Here is an 18,426-nt window from a genome sequence, read left to right on the forward strand (position 1 = left end):
ATTTGTCCACGAATGTCTCATATTTTATTTATATTCTCCACACAAAAAGTACTATTAAGTTAAAGTTATGCCTAAAAAAGAAATTCCTAGGAACAGTAGACTATTTTAATTTTGGAGAGCTAAACAAAAATAAGAAGAAAGAACAAAGAGAACAGCAGAGACCTTTCCTCTTACAAAAGAGAAAATTAAGACCAGAACCTCCATGTCTAACATGACACAGGAGACCTGCAGGAGCCAAAAACTGCCAATGACCTTTAGTGCTGTTCTTATCTCAGATTAGGTAACACAATTTATCCCACTGGCATTAAGGTAGCAGCAAAAGGAAGACAATTTGTGTTGGCAGGTGGTATTTAACCCCCCTTTGGAAAGATGCTACTTATGTTTTTTCCATGAGCATCACTAACGTTGCTATTTTAGTTCTTTATTAGCTGTCCTAAGTTAGAAATACTGTATTCTTTTCCTCCCCGTTCATTTCACAGGGATCTGGGCAGTACACCAGACAAGGCATGATAATTTTACTGGTCTTCTGCAGTCACCTGGGACCTTTTATGTTTGAAAAGTACACATACTCCCCTTTTATATTGACAACGTTTTCTTAGGTAACCATTTACTTTCTACATTCTTGCTCTCTCTTCAAGGAAAAGCTAAAAATACATTTTCTGAAATGAAAGTATAGGCTTGCAAAATTTTGACATAATTGACATTTTTCAGCGATGGGTTGAGGCAGAATTTTATGGCACAACTAAATGGTTACTGATAATTATTTTGCAGCTAGATTACTATACTAGTTTTTATTTTTTTTACTTTTTATTTACTTAGAATTGTCTAGGCTGGAAGGGACCTTTAAATCATTGAGGCCAACCATTAACCTAACACTGCCAAAACCACCACTGAACCATGTCCCGAAGCATCACGTCTACCTGTCTTTTAAATACCTCCAGGGATGCTGACTCCACCACTTCCCTGGGCAGCCTGTTCCAATGCTTGATAACCCTTTCCGTGAAGAAATTTTTCCTAAGATCCATCCTAAACCTCCTCTGGCAGAACTTGAGGCCATTTCCTCTTGTCCTATCGCCTGTTGCTTGGGAGAAGAAACCAACATCTACCTCTCTACAACCTCCTTTCAGGTAGTTGTAGAGACCGACAACGTCTCCCCTCAGCCTCCTTTTATCAAGACACAAGAAAAAATTAGAAGACTTTTTGAATTCTGTTCTCCCATTTCTGCAATGTTTTAATTCATCAGCTGTTGGTCCAACCATTTCAAATGATATAGAAAAATTATCTCTTGTTCCACACAGTTTAAGAATGCTATATTTTCCGTGGTTGCAGAGCAAAAATAGCCTTCTAATGGCAAACGAATTGCAATAGCTATGAAATCAAATCCTGCTGTACTTTCCAAAATTATTTGAGTTTTCTTTTCTTAGAAGAGACACAGTAAAATAATTTCTTGAAATAACAATGACATAATAGCTATACTCAAAAATTAAGCTTACACATAGGAATATAGGAATTCCTATGATTTTATTTGATGTTTAAACATTCTTTCCATTTAGGTATTTCTCTTTATTCTTTTTTAATAGAAAAAGAATATTCTCCTTTTTTTCTTTTAATAGAAAAAGTAAACTTTAATATACAAACAAATGCATTTTTTTTCTCTCACTTTACATCAGTGTAAACTAGGAGTAATTGCGACAATGTCAAGTAAAACAGCTGTTGGGGAAGGCTAAAGCATAAAGTGATTAAGCACTTTGCACTTCATTAAACTATAGCTGTCACGATAGACAGTACGTTGTGTGATATTGGGTCAAAGTAAAACCTAGAAAACATATTTACATGACTTAATCAAGTAACACCTTGTCTATTTATAATTGGTATTTCAGAAATATTTGAATATGTGAGAATGCCTTCTTTCTATGTCAAATGCCTTTTCTTCCCTCCCATCTTACCCTTCCTTTTGAAAAATCTGAACTGAAATGCAAAAATAACACCACAGGGAGATTGTAGCTCAGGGTCTTATAGATTAGCTTCTTTCTAACCAATAGGCCACATTCCCCTAGTAGACTAAGTCTCCAGTGATGCACCATCTTCATTCTTTAAGAAGAAAAGTTACAATGCATGGTAGGAAGCCCCAGGCCAGGGAGCTTGTCCCATAAACTGGAAGTGGATAAGTGAGTAATCGATCTACCGATCCAATGAGATATCCCTTCTATAATTTCTAGAGAGAAACATTTTAATTGTTGAAAAGTCAACATTTTCTTGGCATATAAATCTGTTAATTGTTTGTATTAAATGGCATCTGAGAGAGAAATCATGAAAGCAGGCAAGATAACCAATGTTTTCTATTTTAAAGATCCTCACAGATCTTCTGGAGCAACACTTGCAGACATTATGGACTAAAATGAGCTACCAAAGTTAAAATGTCCTGTCCTTCAGGGGTGCTGACACTTGTTATTCCTATTGGCCTGAGTAGGAATTTTGAGCTTATAGCACCTTTGAGCGTCACATAAGTTTTATTTAAGTAGTTACTTTTTAGGCACTCGAGTCTGAAGCAAAAAAATAATTGGCTATTTAGTGTAATCTTATGAAAACATGTGACTTGCAGCACTCTGTGTTCATGTCTTAGAAGCATGTCTGTGCTTAGAAAAGTAACCCAAATCAATCTGAAGTGAAAGTTCCATAATGAATGTAGAATTTACTACAAGTGAATTAGCAGAAAAAGAAGCGAAAATGAATTCCAGAATATCACTAGTGCGTAAGTAAACATTCCTTGTAAATAAGTCACTCATTTATAGAAACAAGATATAAATAAATGATGGTTGAGACTTCTTTCAAATACTTAGAATTCTTTATATGATACATTTTAGAACATTCCACAGCATCTAAAATATATAAAAATAAATATCTACAGTATTTACAAAGTATGATACAATCCAATCTTTAAAAAGACTTGTAAAGACATGTTCTTTAGCTCATACTGAGGTAAGTAGGTTTCTGTAAGACTGAGAAGATATAGAAGAGGCAGTTGTTTTGAAGGAATCCCTTTGTCCAGTTGTAGTCTGTAACACAGCTAAACGCATGTGCCATTCTCTAGTGGTCTTACATGTATTGAGCCGAAGTCATCCTTGCTGTAACTCCATCGAGGTAAGTTTAGTTATGCTAGGGATGAATTTGTCCCACTCTGCATTCTCTGTGTTGCCAGTGTCTTCTTCAGAAACCCTCACAGCTTCATCTAAGTTTGAAGTCATGTTCATCCCTGGTATGTGGCGATGCAGTTCCACTGATTTCAATGGGCTGAGTGTAGCTGGGATACCTGTAAGATAGAATAAGGATTTTAAGATGATTTTACCGTTTGTATCAGGCTCACCCTGTAATTGCCACTCTCTGAACACTATGCAGGTGACGATCTATTAACAAAATGGTCTGCCAGAAAAAAATCCAAATTGCACTTGCAAATTTTAAGTGAAGACTTCGTGGGGGAAGTCTAAGGGGATTTCTGATGCATAAATCTTGATTTACTTACTGTTAAACATTTTTAATATGATCTACTACTTATTTAATATGCATTATCTGGCAAATTGCCCTTTGGTTCCTTATCCAGATGCCACTGTGACCAGCAGAGCACTACAGCTTCCTGTGTACAAGTCAATCATAGAATCATAGAACGGTTTGGGTTGGAAAAGACCTTTAAAGATCATTTAGACCAACCCCCTTGCCATGAGAGAAGGACAGGCAGGGAGAAGAGAATGATGACAAATAATTGATATAGAGTTGAACATCATCTACAGCCACACTGTCATCTGGGTCTCACGGCTGTAACCTTGCTTGTGCCATACATACAAGAATGGCAACGTTACTGGAGAAGATCAAGCTGAATTCAGGAAAAAACCCAACATTCCTTCTATAGTAAGTGAAAAGGACAGACTTCAGAATTTATTTATTTCATTTTAGATATATATTTTAGGAACAGATTATCTGTCCTTGCAGTTAGCAGTTTCTCTGTTATCAATACATGGCTTATCTAGTCCTACCCTATACTGTCTGAGATAGATAACTTCTAGACAACCAACGCTCACATCCCTAGGACAGGAGGAATGAATCCTGTACTTGCAGTCCCTTGCAAAGTCCTGCTGGGATATAACATACAATGTAATGAGAAATATCAAATAATAAATTATATGTCATTTTCCATCTATTCACAAAGCCAGGGAATTACACAATCATTTCAGTGTTTACCTAGAACTGGGAAAGCTTGAATAACTTCTGCCTTTCATTTCAGACTGTGTTTATTTATTTATGAACCTGTTTTGGAGAAAAATCAAGAGTGGCTTCCCAGCTTCTCCTGACTACACGCAATAACTCACCCAAGAGCAAAAAGAACAAAAAATGCGAGGAAAGAAATTTGATCGGCCCAACTCACACCAGAATGCATGGTAAGTAGGTAATTTGAAATAGTCAAGGACATTCACGTACTTAGAATCATAGAATCATTTAGGTTGGAAAAGACCCTTGGGATCATCGAGTCCAACTCGAGTCCAACCCGAGTCCAACCCCACTCTACAAAGTTCTCCCCTACACCATATCCCTTAACACCACATCTAAACGAGTCTTAAACACATTCAGGGATGGTGACTCCACCACCTCCCTGGGCAGCCTATTCCAGTGTCTAACCACTCTTTCTGTGAAGAATTTTTTCCTAATGTCCAGCCTAAACCTACCCTGCTGCAGCTTGAACCCATTCCCTCTTGTTCTATCACTAATTACCTGTGAGAAGAGACCAGCACCAACCTCTCAACAACTTCAATCTGTACACCCAATTTTGGTTATTATATTTGTTATAAAATAGACCACAACTTCAGAGAATTAGCTTTGAGTAGAATATAGATGTTTATAAACACATTGCAACTCCAGGGAAAATTATTTTCATACTTTCAGGTACCTGTTCCTTAATTACTCAGGAGCCTAAAGGAAGCAGGGATCCAAAGAAAATATTTATATAAAATATACCTTACACCCTCCCCAACTGCAACTGAACTTTTGAAATAAATGCTCGTTTCATCAATATATAACCAAAGTTGCAGCATATTCTATAAAATATTTCTTTTAAGTTACTTTTCTTACAGTCAGTTCTTAATTGTAAACCACCTTCTCTCATCGCATTGTGCTCAGATTCAAATATTGTTGTATGCACAATTGAATTTTACTTCCACAGCATCAAAAGACATAGGGACAAGTATACTACCAGTGGGTAACAGGTGCAGTACCATTTGCTGGAATTGTGTTTATGTTGGTCAATACAACATGTTCTGAAAGTTTTGAAACATTATCAAAATTGCTGATCTGGGTGGTCAAGGATTTCCGACTCTCTGTACTGGCACGACCTCTGGTGAGCCGTTCATCATGGTGACTGTGAATGCCAAAGATGCAACAAGAAAATGCTGCTTTAAATTCTTCTCTAAATTTCCCTGTCAACCACAAAAAAAAGACTAATGAAAAAAAATTGCACTATAAACCATGTTTCAACAAACTTTATAGATTAGAAAAAAAGCATCTATCTAAAGCAAAATTAACCTGAAACACCCAGATGTTCTTCTAATGCAGAAGCAGGAAATCGCAATTTCAACATCTTGGAGAAAGATAGAAAAAATATAACCTTTGTAAGAAGATATGTGAGGTATGGTATGAAACTTAAATTATTCTTGGCTAGACAGAATGGACAACATAGAATGATTTATGAAATCATGTCATGGATAGTCTATTGATTAATAACCTATCTAATAAAAATAAGTAGTTGACCAATTGTAGGCTTAAATGACTGAATCGTTACTTGACATGTGAAATGAGAGGGCATGGGTAATTCGTATTTCATCTTGAATACATTTTAAAAGATTCAAAGTGTTCAACAGCCCATTAGTCCGCTTTTGGGGCTCTGAGTAAATTGTTCAAATCATCCTCACACTACACACCACCAAAAAACTACAGCAGGGAAATGTATAGTGAGGATCAATAGACTTTTGCTTTCCCAAATTTAGCTGTCATACCACCAGTTTAGGTCCTGATTCTGCTGTTCACAGCCAAATAAGACAAATACAAACTAAGACAGATCTGTACTAGGAATTAAACAGCATCCTGGCTGGTTCTTTGGCCTTGAACCTAGTTGGCACTGTCTGGTCATGTAAGTATTATTAAAGACTCACAGCCTCCAAAGCCCAATACCTACATATAAAATGACAACTGGGGACAGCACCTGACCTGTGCTACCTCCCAGACAGTATCCGGGGAGTGTTTAGGGGAATGGTAATTGTTTCAGATCAAAGTCATGCCAGGGACGTCTCTACCAAATTAATGGTATGGACAAATGCAAGCATTTGGACTCGGGCCCTGGCACTCTTTAGTTTAGTTACAGGTAGATAGCCTGAAGGTAATGGGATACATCAGGCATCTTGTTCCAAGAAGAGGATCTAGCTCCCACTGGAGGAGCTGGGCTGATGTTAGACAGTCATTAATCTTATTTGCTATGGCTCATTACATTCAAACTATACATTAAACTTGAATTCTAGGTAACTGTAACTTACCACTGAGGAAGTTATAAATAATAGGATTGGCTGCACTGTTTGCATATACAAGCCAATGTGAGAATGTGAACCAGGCGTATACAGTTTCTCTGTCATCAGCATGATTAAACATTCCAAAAACCCTATGGAGAAAGAGAAGCAAACCTGAAAGATGGCAAAATTAGAAATCATATAAAAAGATTTAGCAACTTCCAGCCTAATTTTATCTCTGATGACCTATTTGCAGTATCACAGAAAAGCTGATTCAACAGTTCTTGCTTTCTTGGGCAAATAAAGTCTTCTCCCCATCCCTCATTCTCCTGTCTTGGTCGTTTAGCACAGCAGAGACCATCAGTACTTTACTTTGCAATGGTGCAGATGCATAACTTTTCTCTAAGTAACTGAAGTCAGCTGGCATCAGATAAGACAAAAAAAGATGGGAAAAGCTGCTTTTGATCTATTCAAGTCATTGAGGTTCCCAGCTCTAGGCTCACTCTTCAATAATCAGGGGGTTTGGAGTTAGAAAGGCACGGACCTGGCTGAAAACCTGAGGCCACAGTAGCAGCTTCTGTCCTCCAGAGAAATCTGCTTTGCCCAGATTCCTTACACCTAACTTGTGCCATTTAAATGAAAATCTAACTACAGGCCTACTCTGCTACTATAGCTGAGGCAGCCTGTGTAGTTCCTCTGTGGTTCAGACCATAGGTGGCCTGAACTGCCTTCTGGAAATATTATTTTCTCTCCTCATTGCCTACCAAGGGACTTGAAGATGGAAAATACTTAAATTAGGCTTCAGCAAAGTGCCAGAATTGAGTGGGATGTATTTGAGCCTTCATATTCAACTTGAAAACATTCCTTACAACCTGACATGTTCCTCAAGCACCAATAAAAGTCTGTTTATTTTTTGAGGATATTCAAATCTTCTGTAATATGTTATTATTTATTGATTTTTCCAGAGGTCTCATGAGAAAAGACTGTATCAAAGCCTTAGCCTGTCAGGCATCATGTGAACAATTATGTCTCAAATGAAGAGGAGAGAAAAGGGTAGAAAAGCAAAACAGAGCTTCATAAGCAAACCAAAGGGTTAGCCTAAGGTCTCAAAATGGGGCTGGGGTTTGAACCCACCATTTCACAGTCCTGGGGGACAAGCCACAACACGACACTGTCCCACTAGCCTTCAGCTGCTGCTTTACGTAAATGCACTTCCATGGGTGCATCTACAGCAAACTGTAATCCTATGTAATTGTCAGGTTTTAATGAGGGGACAGGCTAGATAATTTTCATGAGGAAGAGCTTGCTAATAAGGGTTCTACAATCTGGCCTTCATTTTCAGTACGAAGGATAGATTAGATATATTTTTTCTTGCAACCTTATTCTTATTTTCCATTTCTTTATCACAAAATAAGTAAGCTTATCCTTCAAAAGTATTTGCCAGAATAAGAGGAATCTCGTAACAGAGGATCGTTTTTAGACAGAAAGCTTTATCAAGTGTTTATGTTTTGGGATAAACTTTACCTTTTCAAGACATTGAGGATGCTAATTGGTAGATAGCAAAGTGCAAAAACCAGGAGGACGACCATTAGCATACGTGCTGTTTTCCTTCTTGCACGAATCTGTTTTATTTCAGCTGCCACAGCACTAATCTTTGACTTTGTTGATTGTCCCAGCCCTCGGGGCTGTGCTGAGGACTGCAGAGGCTTCCAGTTTTTCTGAACAACAGAAGAAGTTCCTGGGATCTAAAAAAGACAAAATAAGGGGCACTTTGAAAAACTAGCACTGTGGGTAGCTATAACAAGAAAAATAGACATGTTGACATACACAATGTAAGCTTGCAAGGAGAAGAAGGTTTTTTTATTAAATTAATTGATGTAGCAGCAAGAAACAAACCCAATTTCAGGCACACTTGAAGCACTGCATAAAAATTTGTCTTTTATCCAAATATATCAACCGATGTATTACAATTGTCTTTACTTCCCATATATCTTGCCTTGCTTGTCTCTTCAGACTATCACGCTTACCAACCCTACTACTGCAATAGTAGTTTTTCACTATAAAAGTTCTACATTAGATGTTTTATTGCATGGCAGAGTAGTTTATCCCATTCATATGCTGCTAATTTAAGATACTAAAGAGCTTTTCAGCATTGGAAAACAAGGATTTAAAGCCTACATACTTTTAAGTGCCATAAATCTTCCAAATATGCAATCTAGATGACAATAAAGCAGCTAAAGAAATCACAGCTGAAGTGTGGATCTCCCTGCAAAGCTCTTCAAAACTGAATCACACCTTGATGAATGGAGAGGAATCAGGGAAGAGTGCCAAGACAAAGGAAGAGTTACGTTAGGCAAAGACACTTTGCAATAGATAGATGTAGCACCATGCTATTAAAAAAAACAATCTCGGTTTTCGTTTTCTGTGCCCTCACATAAGCCAAGCCAAATAAAGCAATTTTGCTTCAGTTCTTCAAAATTATTTCCTGCCTGCAGACAAAAGTGAAAGACTACGGATAGAACGGACTTTCTCAGAGAACTCTATTACAATGACATTTATAATATTTTCAGTGTTATACATAGTGAAAACCTTTCGGGTAGAATTATAGATTTATTCATGCATAGTGCAATTGTCTGCAGGGTGACTAGTCTCATGAGTGCAAAATAAATCATGATTAAAAGTATCTGCAAAATTCAGATTGTCTATTGTAACATTTTAAAGATTAGGGCTTACCCACACAAACTGAGAAGAAGAGAATGAAATTTTGGGTATTGATTTCAGAAAAAAGTAAGATAAAATGGAAACACTTGTTCTAAAATAAAAGCATGCACATGCAGAATTGTTCTAGAATAGCTATTATGTATTTTTTTTTATGAATAGCTTTCTTGCACAGAGAAGCCCTTAGTTTAGTATTTATGTGCACCATCAAACCTGATTTACAACTATTGGAACATTTTGGCAAAGTTGTGTTGTAATGAACAGGAAATCAACGAAGCAGAACAGGGGATATGTTATAACATTTATTTTTTTACTCACGTCTCTATGGACATGAAGCAAAAAAACCAACCCAACCCTTGCATTTACTTCTACTGAGGATTCCAGCTCATTCAGCTGAAATCGGCAGTATCAGTTTCATACCTGGATGCATCTGTCCTATTGCAAGGGCTTTACCTGACTTAGCTGTGGGGTGTAGCACTGCAATGTGTCTTTGCCATTCACTACTGAGATAATGCACTATCTAAGATTCTGACTTTGGTTTATCTGGTGTACTTTCACGTTCTGTTCTCCTAACTTTGAAATAGAAGCTTTTCCTTCCTTTTCAGTCGTCCTGAGTTACCATATTTGTAGCAAGAACTGATCAGAAAACAGAGATGGAAGCAGAGAAACTCAGCCAAACCTCTCGCTCCTGATCGTGCCAAAGATTCACTTGAAGAATTCTTTGACCAGGTTTCTTGGTAGCTAGATGTAACTCAGAGGAAGAGAAACACTGCCTGGGCTCAAAATTGTGAATGGCTACTCTACAGAAATGTTAGACATGACTGGTTTTGTACATGGTTTGTACCTGTCCGTGCAGGTAGAAGAGTCTTTTCTGGTATTTAAGCAGTCTTTAATAGTAAGAGATGATAAAAGGTAGGGACTGTATACAATGTACAGTCTCACTGTACTGTATATTAAATTGTTAAATCTTCAGAAGTTTGTATTGAGAAACTTTCTACAGAGCCCTGTTTTCCTCAATCTCTACCTGGCATACACATGGGTTTGGCTACTGTTACACCAATAAGTACAGCAAAAATTTTATCAGAAAAAAAAAAAAGAAGAGCTATATACCCACAGAGGCGTTGCTGAACCAGTACCATCTAAGGAGCATAACGCTTCAGAAGTGTGGGTGTATATACAGAAACATTTACAAATATACGTAAGCACACATGTGTATCGTGTATGGACAAGTACACACACGCCAGCATAATGCACATTTTTGCTTTTCAGTAACAAATCTGTTGTAGAGATAATTGTGGAGAATTTGTGTAACTCCAATAATAATTCACTAAAAGCCCATTAACTGTGTCCAAAGAGGTACTACACGTTGCATAGTTGTTTTCTTACGCACTTTTCTTCTATCCCCTCAAATTATTATCAAGGGGTTTATAATCAGAGAAAATATCTCCAAATATAATAATAACTTGCAAAGATTGGAAGGGTGTATTTCAGCTGCCAAAATAAAAATGGATAGTGTTCCTAGTTACTAATATGAGTAGCTTTTAGTGTCAATGCATTTGGATGTCAGTAAATCTAAGCATATAGTATGGAACTTGATAATACAAATTACGTACCAACACTTTAATCATAAATCCATTCAGTCCTATTTATTTGTTCAGAAGTTACTTTTAATCTACTTAAAATCCACAAGAGAACATAGCCTTCTTAGTCACTGTTTCCTTGCTAATAATTAAAATTAATTACTCAAAATCCTTGGTATTTGTGGCATGATTGTTCTTGTTGTTACAAAGATGAATCACTAATTCAAAGATTGCAAAGCTTATATTCAAAGATCTACTTGAAAGACACAATCAGTAATTTTAAGAGCTATCACACAAAGTATGGTAAGGATAGCTTGTAAATCTGTCTTACCTGTAGTGATCTGAAAACTTGCACGTACAACACGCTCCATTTTAAAAAAAGAACCTTTAGAAAAAGTGTAAGGCATAGAAAGCATCTACTGTTTGCCGTGTTTTTTCTATCACGTACATCTGGAAGTCTCATTGTACCTTGCAATAGGATCACTATATTAAACTGAAGTTCTGGTAAACAGCATGATTTCTTAATCAAAACTATTACCGAATAATACAGTTAAGAACGCTGCATTCATTTGCTCTACATGACTGATTATGGCACACCTGCTGCACTTAGAAAAATGCCTGATGTCTGCAGCCAAGTCACAGTTGATAATAGATGTGCAGTGGTTTTAATTTCACTTTGTGCAGCCTCTTATACATAGTACTATCATCTATGCTAGGAAAAGAGACATCTGTGATTTCACATCATTGATAGCACTAAGCCTGTAGCAGTACTGCCTTTTTGCCACTGAAAAAAAAAGGATCATCCTAACCTCATCAGCATGCAAGATGTACAGGGAGAAGAAACATTGTGGAGAAGAAACAGGCCAGCTAATACAATTCAGGGAAAAAAAACCAACAAAACAGTTAGTTTCCAGTCATTCGACTTCTGCTCTGAATTTGAACAAGTGTTTTCAAGCTACGTACAGATTAAGAACAATTTTTTTGCATTAACTTAATTAATGGACAGTTTGAGAGATTAGGTAGATTGTAAAGAAAGTACAGAAGAGAAGGTTAAGAAGGAATATGATGATAAGGTCATTGGGTGCTACAGGACAGATAACTATTCAGCAATACAGAGTGTCTTAGAGCTATGTTAGACTGAACTTAATTTCAAAACTAATTGAGCAAAGCTTTTGTGCTGGTGAAGAGTCCCCTCAAATTCTAAAGGTTAAATTTTGCCTTCAAACTATCTTGTTATTTAATCTTATAAATGTAAGAAATTAAAAGCAAAAATAATAATTTAAAGATAAACGGCAAGACAAACAGTAACTCTGGTTTAACCTAATATGATTAGACATTTAGAATAATTGGTATTATGATGGATGGATGATAACAAAATGCCTTACAGCAGATTTTTTTTTTCTATATTTCAACAAGAGATTAAGTTTTGTCAGTGTAAGATTTGATTTTTACGTTGAACATATATATATGTTCAGAAATCTAAAGTCTACTTGTGATTTCTCTGATGGATCAATTTGAACTGCATGGAAAATGCTCCTGATGTGGCAGATATTATGCCCTGGCCAGCACAGCCTCAAATTTGGATGGTATCAAACACAATGTGGAGAGAGAAATGATTCATGCCCATGTCTTGATGTAAATGTCAGCCATTGTGAGAGCCATTGAGAGGACAGGAGAGGGGAAATCTTGCATTATGTCTTCAACAGGATGAGTTTATTTTCCTTCACAGAATGAGAGGGCAGGGGGTGGCAGGGAACTACAGCCACAGATAAATTCTAGACAAGGCAGAAGACAACAGAGGGAACCACAGACTGATGTATGACAGATTACAGCTCACATCCAGAATATGATTCTCAAGCTGACACCACTCCAAATTGTTGGAGGGGGAAAAAATGTTCCTGAAAGAATTCACATCATTTTTGCCACTTCAGTTCAAGTGTTCTTTGTCTTCTTGCTTGCTTGTGTTTTTTTTTATTTTTAGTATTTTTCTTTTCTTTTTGAAGCTTGAAAATAGATGTTCACGTTAGAAATTGTGGCAATTATTTGCCGATAATTCACATCAAATGTTGCTGATAACAGCCAGCTTCACATCAGGCAATTCCAGTCTCACAGTTCTGATAGCTGGACTTTCTAGTCTAACTTTTGTTCAGATTGGACCTGCTATGAACCTCAGACTTTGTAAAATGAAAAATAAAAATAAAAAATTGTACAGACTACTAAAAAACCGAGACAGTCAATCCTAACTCTTAACCGCTACAGGAGGTTTTAGCACTAGAAACAAGGTCACCTACGGTGTTTTGGTAAGCACTTCAAATTCAATGGGAGAGATCTTTCTTCTGCCAATAATCAATCTTTCTGTTGCCTTTTCCTCTCTCTCCCTCTAAGCCCTTCATAGACATGAGCGAGAAGGGGGTTGCGTTCAGCCTGACTGCCTTCATTTTTTACTGCATCTCAGTGCCTATCCGAGGTGGCTGTAAGCCAGCAGTGCCACTGAACCTGTGACTGGATGCAGAGATCCAAGTCCCAGGTGACAACAGGGAGCACCTAGAGAAGAAGGCTGTACGTAGGAATCTGCGCACAGTCACAACAGCAAGCAAATAGAGCTAGTCTAAGCGACTCACCTGGCGGCACCAGAGCTTTCGAAATATTTGCAAATAGGCCAACACCATAAGACACAGTGGTGCCATGTACGTCACCAGAAAAAAGCACGTGTGGTACATTTTGGGGTAAACTTCAGCTGGAAAGAGAATTCAAATAGGAAAAGTGCATTTAATTATACATTCATTTCAAAATCACTTTAAGCCAAATTATTTATATAGATATGCATGTGTTTTTCAAACATAATAGGTTATAATGGAAGAGTTATCCAATAATATCATGATCAGGAGGGATTCTTTGATCACCTGTATGTACATTCTGTTTCTATTATAAACATGCTTTTACTTCAAACATCTTTTATCTCATATCACATTTTTGCTTTCATATCACACTATTGCTTTAGGTACAAAGTCTTAAGAAGTTTTTCTTTTATTAAATCAGTGAAAGGTAGGAAACTTCATTATCTAACAATAGCTAACCAATTATTCATCCTACTTCATCTTTGATGTATTTAACAGGTTGTTTAACTGTCTTTAGTTTTAATTCTGCAAAGGCTACTATCTGTCCCTGAGTAAATTGCACAGTCTCTCACTGATAATCAAAGAATGTAGACTACAGCCCACAGGATGCTAATGGGAGGAGACAGCATTTCTCAAATAACTTTTTGGTGGTAGAATAAATGTGTCTTACAGGTATACTCAGTGATTTATTATTATGATTACAGTAAAAAAACCAGGATTAATTCAGTCAAGTTCTCTGAACTTAGGAAATTTCCAAGGTTGTTTTTGATTTAGCTCTAACAACGAGTTTGGTACTATTGTGTTCTAGTTTCCTGTGTATCTCTTTTCAAAAGACAATTTATGAATGTTATTTGCTTAGAGACAACTGTCTTACAAGTGTTGTGAGTGTACTGTGTTTTTAAGAATGTGGTGTCATAAACTGAGTTGTTAGATTATAGCACCACGTGCAGCGAGTGCCTTGAAAACTTGCTTTCACTTCTGTAACATCAAATGTAGTTTAGTAATACCAAATGTTGATATCAATTACAGCTTAACATTTACGGATGGCCTCATAAAAGGAATGAACATTACGTAGAGTGACGATATGTAGCAGAAGAGAAACTGTGCACTACATGAGCAGTTAGATTGCACGTTAATCCTAAACATTGCATTTTGGGTTAAAGAAGGAATTTTTACGTTAATTTCCTGAATTTTCCAGTGTTTCAGGATGATGAGATCTGCAACTATAATTCTGTATTTAGCTTTAATTAAAAGAAGAAAGAAAAAAAAGAGTTGCATGAGATCAAAACTTCAGTGAGTCAAACTTACTTTCTGCCTCTTAAAGTGACTGAGATTGCGGAGCCTATCAAACAAGAGGTCCCTTTGCATCCAGGAGGATCCCCCGGGGTTTGATTAGACAAGGATAGACAGGCTTGGCCCATAACTCTCACAGCAGGGAGGAGCACACCATCATCTTAACTCCAGGCTCGCCCTCTAACCCAGACTCCTGTAATGTCACACTCAGTGTTGGGCCTCAAAGAGCCAGACGGTTCACCAGTCAGAAAAACTTCAATATCAGTGACCTATAGCAAAATCTAGCCCAGGATCACTGCTAGCAAAGGTAATAGAGACATTGCCATTGATATTTGACAGCTTTGATGGAACAGACTTCAAAAAATTTAGATGAGCAGCATCTGACTCCTTACTTGCTCTAAGATCCTGCAGCAAATTAATTTACCAACTCTTAATTAGCAGCTGTAGCTACTAGCTCTTGTCAGTGTCCCTGGGGGAAGCGGATCATTTGGGGCAAGTTTTCTTATAAATGCTGATAATCTGGGTTTGTATATTTACTGATGATCTCAGAATCGGTTTTGCATTTCAGAAAACGCAGCCTCACAGCGGTCCTGTCAGACAGGGAAATACCGACATGCATGACTCACAGGTGGAAAGATTAAGGAGAAACCGGAGTAATGTGACTTACTGGGATCACAGGAGGTCAGAGCAGAAAGTACATTCTTTCTGCTCAGAAGGAGGTGCCACCTGCCTCATCAATGCTCTGCAGGCAGCCAGGCCCCTTTCAGGTAGAAGGACAGTACATATTTAAAAGGCCATCTGGAGTTTATGGCTTCCAATTTAGCATTCCAAGTAAAGTGAAACATTAAATGAGCCTAGCTATCTACAAAGAACTGACGGACCAGGTTGGAGGAAGATCCTAACACTTGCCTTTGAAGTTTAGCCACCTGGAAACTGCCAGCTGCTAAACATCAAAGGAAACCTGTCCCTCCTCCACCCAGGGCAAAGCCCTTTGTAGAACTTCTCGCTAAGAAGCACGACTCTGTTTAGCTTCTCAAGCTAAAGAAAAGCTTTAAAGCTGTTTGACAATCACGGCAGCAAGAAGGAAGAAGGGCTGGTTTGGGACATTGTTCATTTATCAAGCGGGTGAGTTCCAGGCTCCTTGAATGAGAACATCAATCAGTTTATGGTCCTGGTGATATATCAGCTGCCTGCCTGGGACTGCTGCGCCTCTCACTGCCAAGCAGAAGAGAAGAAAAATGTCTTTGCCTTCCATGGTCACTTAATGGGCTTTGGGATAGGGGGAGATAGCTGGAGTAATCGTCTCTTTAAGAATAAATTAATCATTCTCACGCCACTGGCCACTGTTTCACTGAAAAGAGGGAAAGGGACAGGTGGTCACGGGGATTGGACAGGGGTGGGATCAGTGTTCCTACTCAGTGCCAGTCATACAGTACGATTGCTCCACCTCATAAAGGATCAGTATGCTAAAACAAGCCTTCTTCTGCCTGCTGCATGAAACAAGTGTTAAACTTTTCTAAAGCTTCCTTCTCTGCACTGTGTTCCAGTCCCAGACTGCTGCTCAATGAAGCAAGGAGGTAGAAGATTGAAACTACAGCTTCTGGATTTTTGCCAGAATTTTACTGTATTTGTGTAAATACATATATACATGCATGTATACACATATGTATACGAACTGAAGACAGCCCAGACTCAAAAAGTTTTGATATGTTTAGCAAATGAAATACTCCCTGAAGCCATCGGTGCATAATGAAATTGGTAGTCTTGAGAGCTTCCCGAAGAAAAGGGAAAAACAAGATGACTATCAAGTCTGTTGAGTATCAGTAGAGAGTTCCCAGGTTCCCTGGTCTCAGGAAGATACCTATGAGGTTTTGGAGTTACCAATATGAAGAAGCAATGCAGGTGAAAGAGTATACTTTTAGAATACAGCTTAATACATAGGGATGTTAGGAAGCGGGTGTCCATAGCAGAGAAAATTCAACCACACAACACAGACCTTTCCAAACTATGTTCCTATGTCAGAGTACTTGCAGTTAGCTAATACTAAAATTACGTTTTCAAACCTGACATATTATGCTTGAGTTCTCAATTCACGATAACACCAAGCATAATTTTAGTATTAGCAATATTCTGACTGCTTTCTGCATCAAAATGTCCCACAATTTTTTCCTTAAATTCTGAACACTTTGATAAACAGGATGTATAAACCGTCATGTAATAATGCAATTTCCAGCTATTTGTTTTCCAGAATTAAGACAATATGTTTTTGTACTATTTTATGAGTAGTCTAAGAGGAAATGGAACACAAAGTCCTCCCTTTGTTTTCATTCAACCATGTAGTTTTGGGAAAGGATTATCTCCATATTCTTTTTATCATTTGCAAAGGGGTTGGCTAATGCACTTTGGCTAACACTCTTTTTGCGAACAGCTCTAAGAGAATGCATTTAGCTGACTTGGACACATGGTGAACTCATTTTAACATATATTTCTTTTATTTTGGCACTTTATCATCAAATTCAGCACATAGCAATTACAGACTATTATAGAACTGTGGCCAACACTGGCTCCTTAAGTGAGTCTGCATAGGTCACATGTTGGATCCTTCTGCATTCCCAAATAAAATATTGTTATTAGACAGTACTCGAAATGAAAACCCCTTAGCCTAGAATTGGCAATGAATTTTATATTCAGGAATGCCAGAAGCAATTAAAAAGAAATTGAGCCCTGTTTTAGGCTGAACTATTGCTCCATTTGCAGTCACTGGCAGCTCTCCAACAGCATGCTTGAAATCTTATTAGTCAGGGTGGCCACTATTTGTTCACCATTAAGGAGCCCAAGTGTTACAGTGTTGATCAGACTTGCATGGATTTCATCAGCTGGACCTAAGTCTGGGGAGGGTACAGTGCCGTCTCCCGCTTTGGCATCTCTGATGCTTCCCTGGACGCGGCTTCCCATTAGTCTTCCATATCACCTCATGTTTAAGTGACCCCGAATTCCCAGAATTAGAATAGACTTCCAAAATACTTTGGAAAGTGTCATTAAGCACCCCCTTTTTGCAGTCCCAACCTTGACAATTCACAGTTTAATATCCTTGGGGCATCAGCGTATGTGATGCTCTGCAAAGATTTCATAAGACATACCATAATTTTAGATAGCATAAATTATATGTGGTTCTAAACAAAGCAGTAAACACCCAAATATAATCCCTTTCCTCTAAACTGGCTCCTATAGGATTTGCTCAGGGTGTCTTGTGTGTGTGCAGTATCTACATCTCCACTTCATCCTTGCAAATATAGCTTATTTGTAGGAACATGAATTTCTTTCTCCTTCAACCTCCTCCTGGTTAGCTTTCTTTGACCCTCAATATTCCCATAATCAAAAAAGGCAAAACAAAATCCAACAAAAATGCAACTATTTTCTTTGAAAATATTAGCTCTTTATTCCTTCTTTTGGCCTTAAGGCTCACCAGTCTTTTCAAACTGCTGCCCTGTTATCCATGGTCTTCTGTTTGGGGGCCTTTGTGATTTCAAACCCTGTTTTTCAGAAGAAAAACTGCATTTTCTATGCCTTGGCGCAACTCATTGTCCTTAGACATTTTCAATTGAATAGAAATTACTCGTAGCTAATGACACTTTATTTTCCATAGTCTGAAAGGCATGTTAAAGTATATACATT

General features: G+C 37.7%; 1 protein-coding gene across 2 annotated transcripts in view; it reads right to left on the minus strand.

The window, feature by feature from the left end:
- Nucleotides 1-3,116: 3,116 nt before the first annotated feature.
- The window catches only part of HCRTR2 (hypocretin receptor 2), a 33,930-nt gene continuing 18,620 nt past the window's right edge, over nucleotides 3,117-18,426 (minus strand). The window contains exons 4-8 of one of the 2 annotated variants that reach the window (XM_074578349.1): nucleotides 13,462-13,577; nucleotides 8,067-8,287; nucleotides 6,573-6,694; nucleotides 5,262-5,462; nucleotides 3,117-3,310 (exon numbers count right to left, since the gene is read on the minus strand). In XM_074578349.1, the coding sequence (XP_074434450.1) occupies nucleotides 3,117-3,310; nucleotides 5,262-5,462; nucleotides 6,573-6,694; nucleotides 8,067-8,287; nucleotides 13,462-13,577 (854 nt within the window). Of the gene's footprint in view, nucleotides 3,311-5,216; nucleotides 5,463-6,572; nucleotides 6,695-8,066; nucleotides 8,288-13,461; nucleotides 13,578-18,426 lie in introns of those variants that run through there. The other variant, XM_074578350.1, reaches the window with a different exon arrangement.

The sequence above is a fragment of the Larus michahellis genome, chromosome 3, assembly GCF_964199755.1.
Source record: "Larus michahellis chromosome 3, bLarMic1.1, whole genome shotgun sequence".
Classification (NCBI taxonomy): domain Eukaryota; kingdom Metazoa; phylum Chordata; class Aves; order Charadriiformes; family Laridae; genus Larus; species Larus michahellis.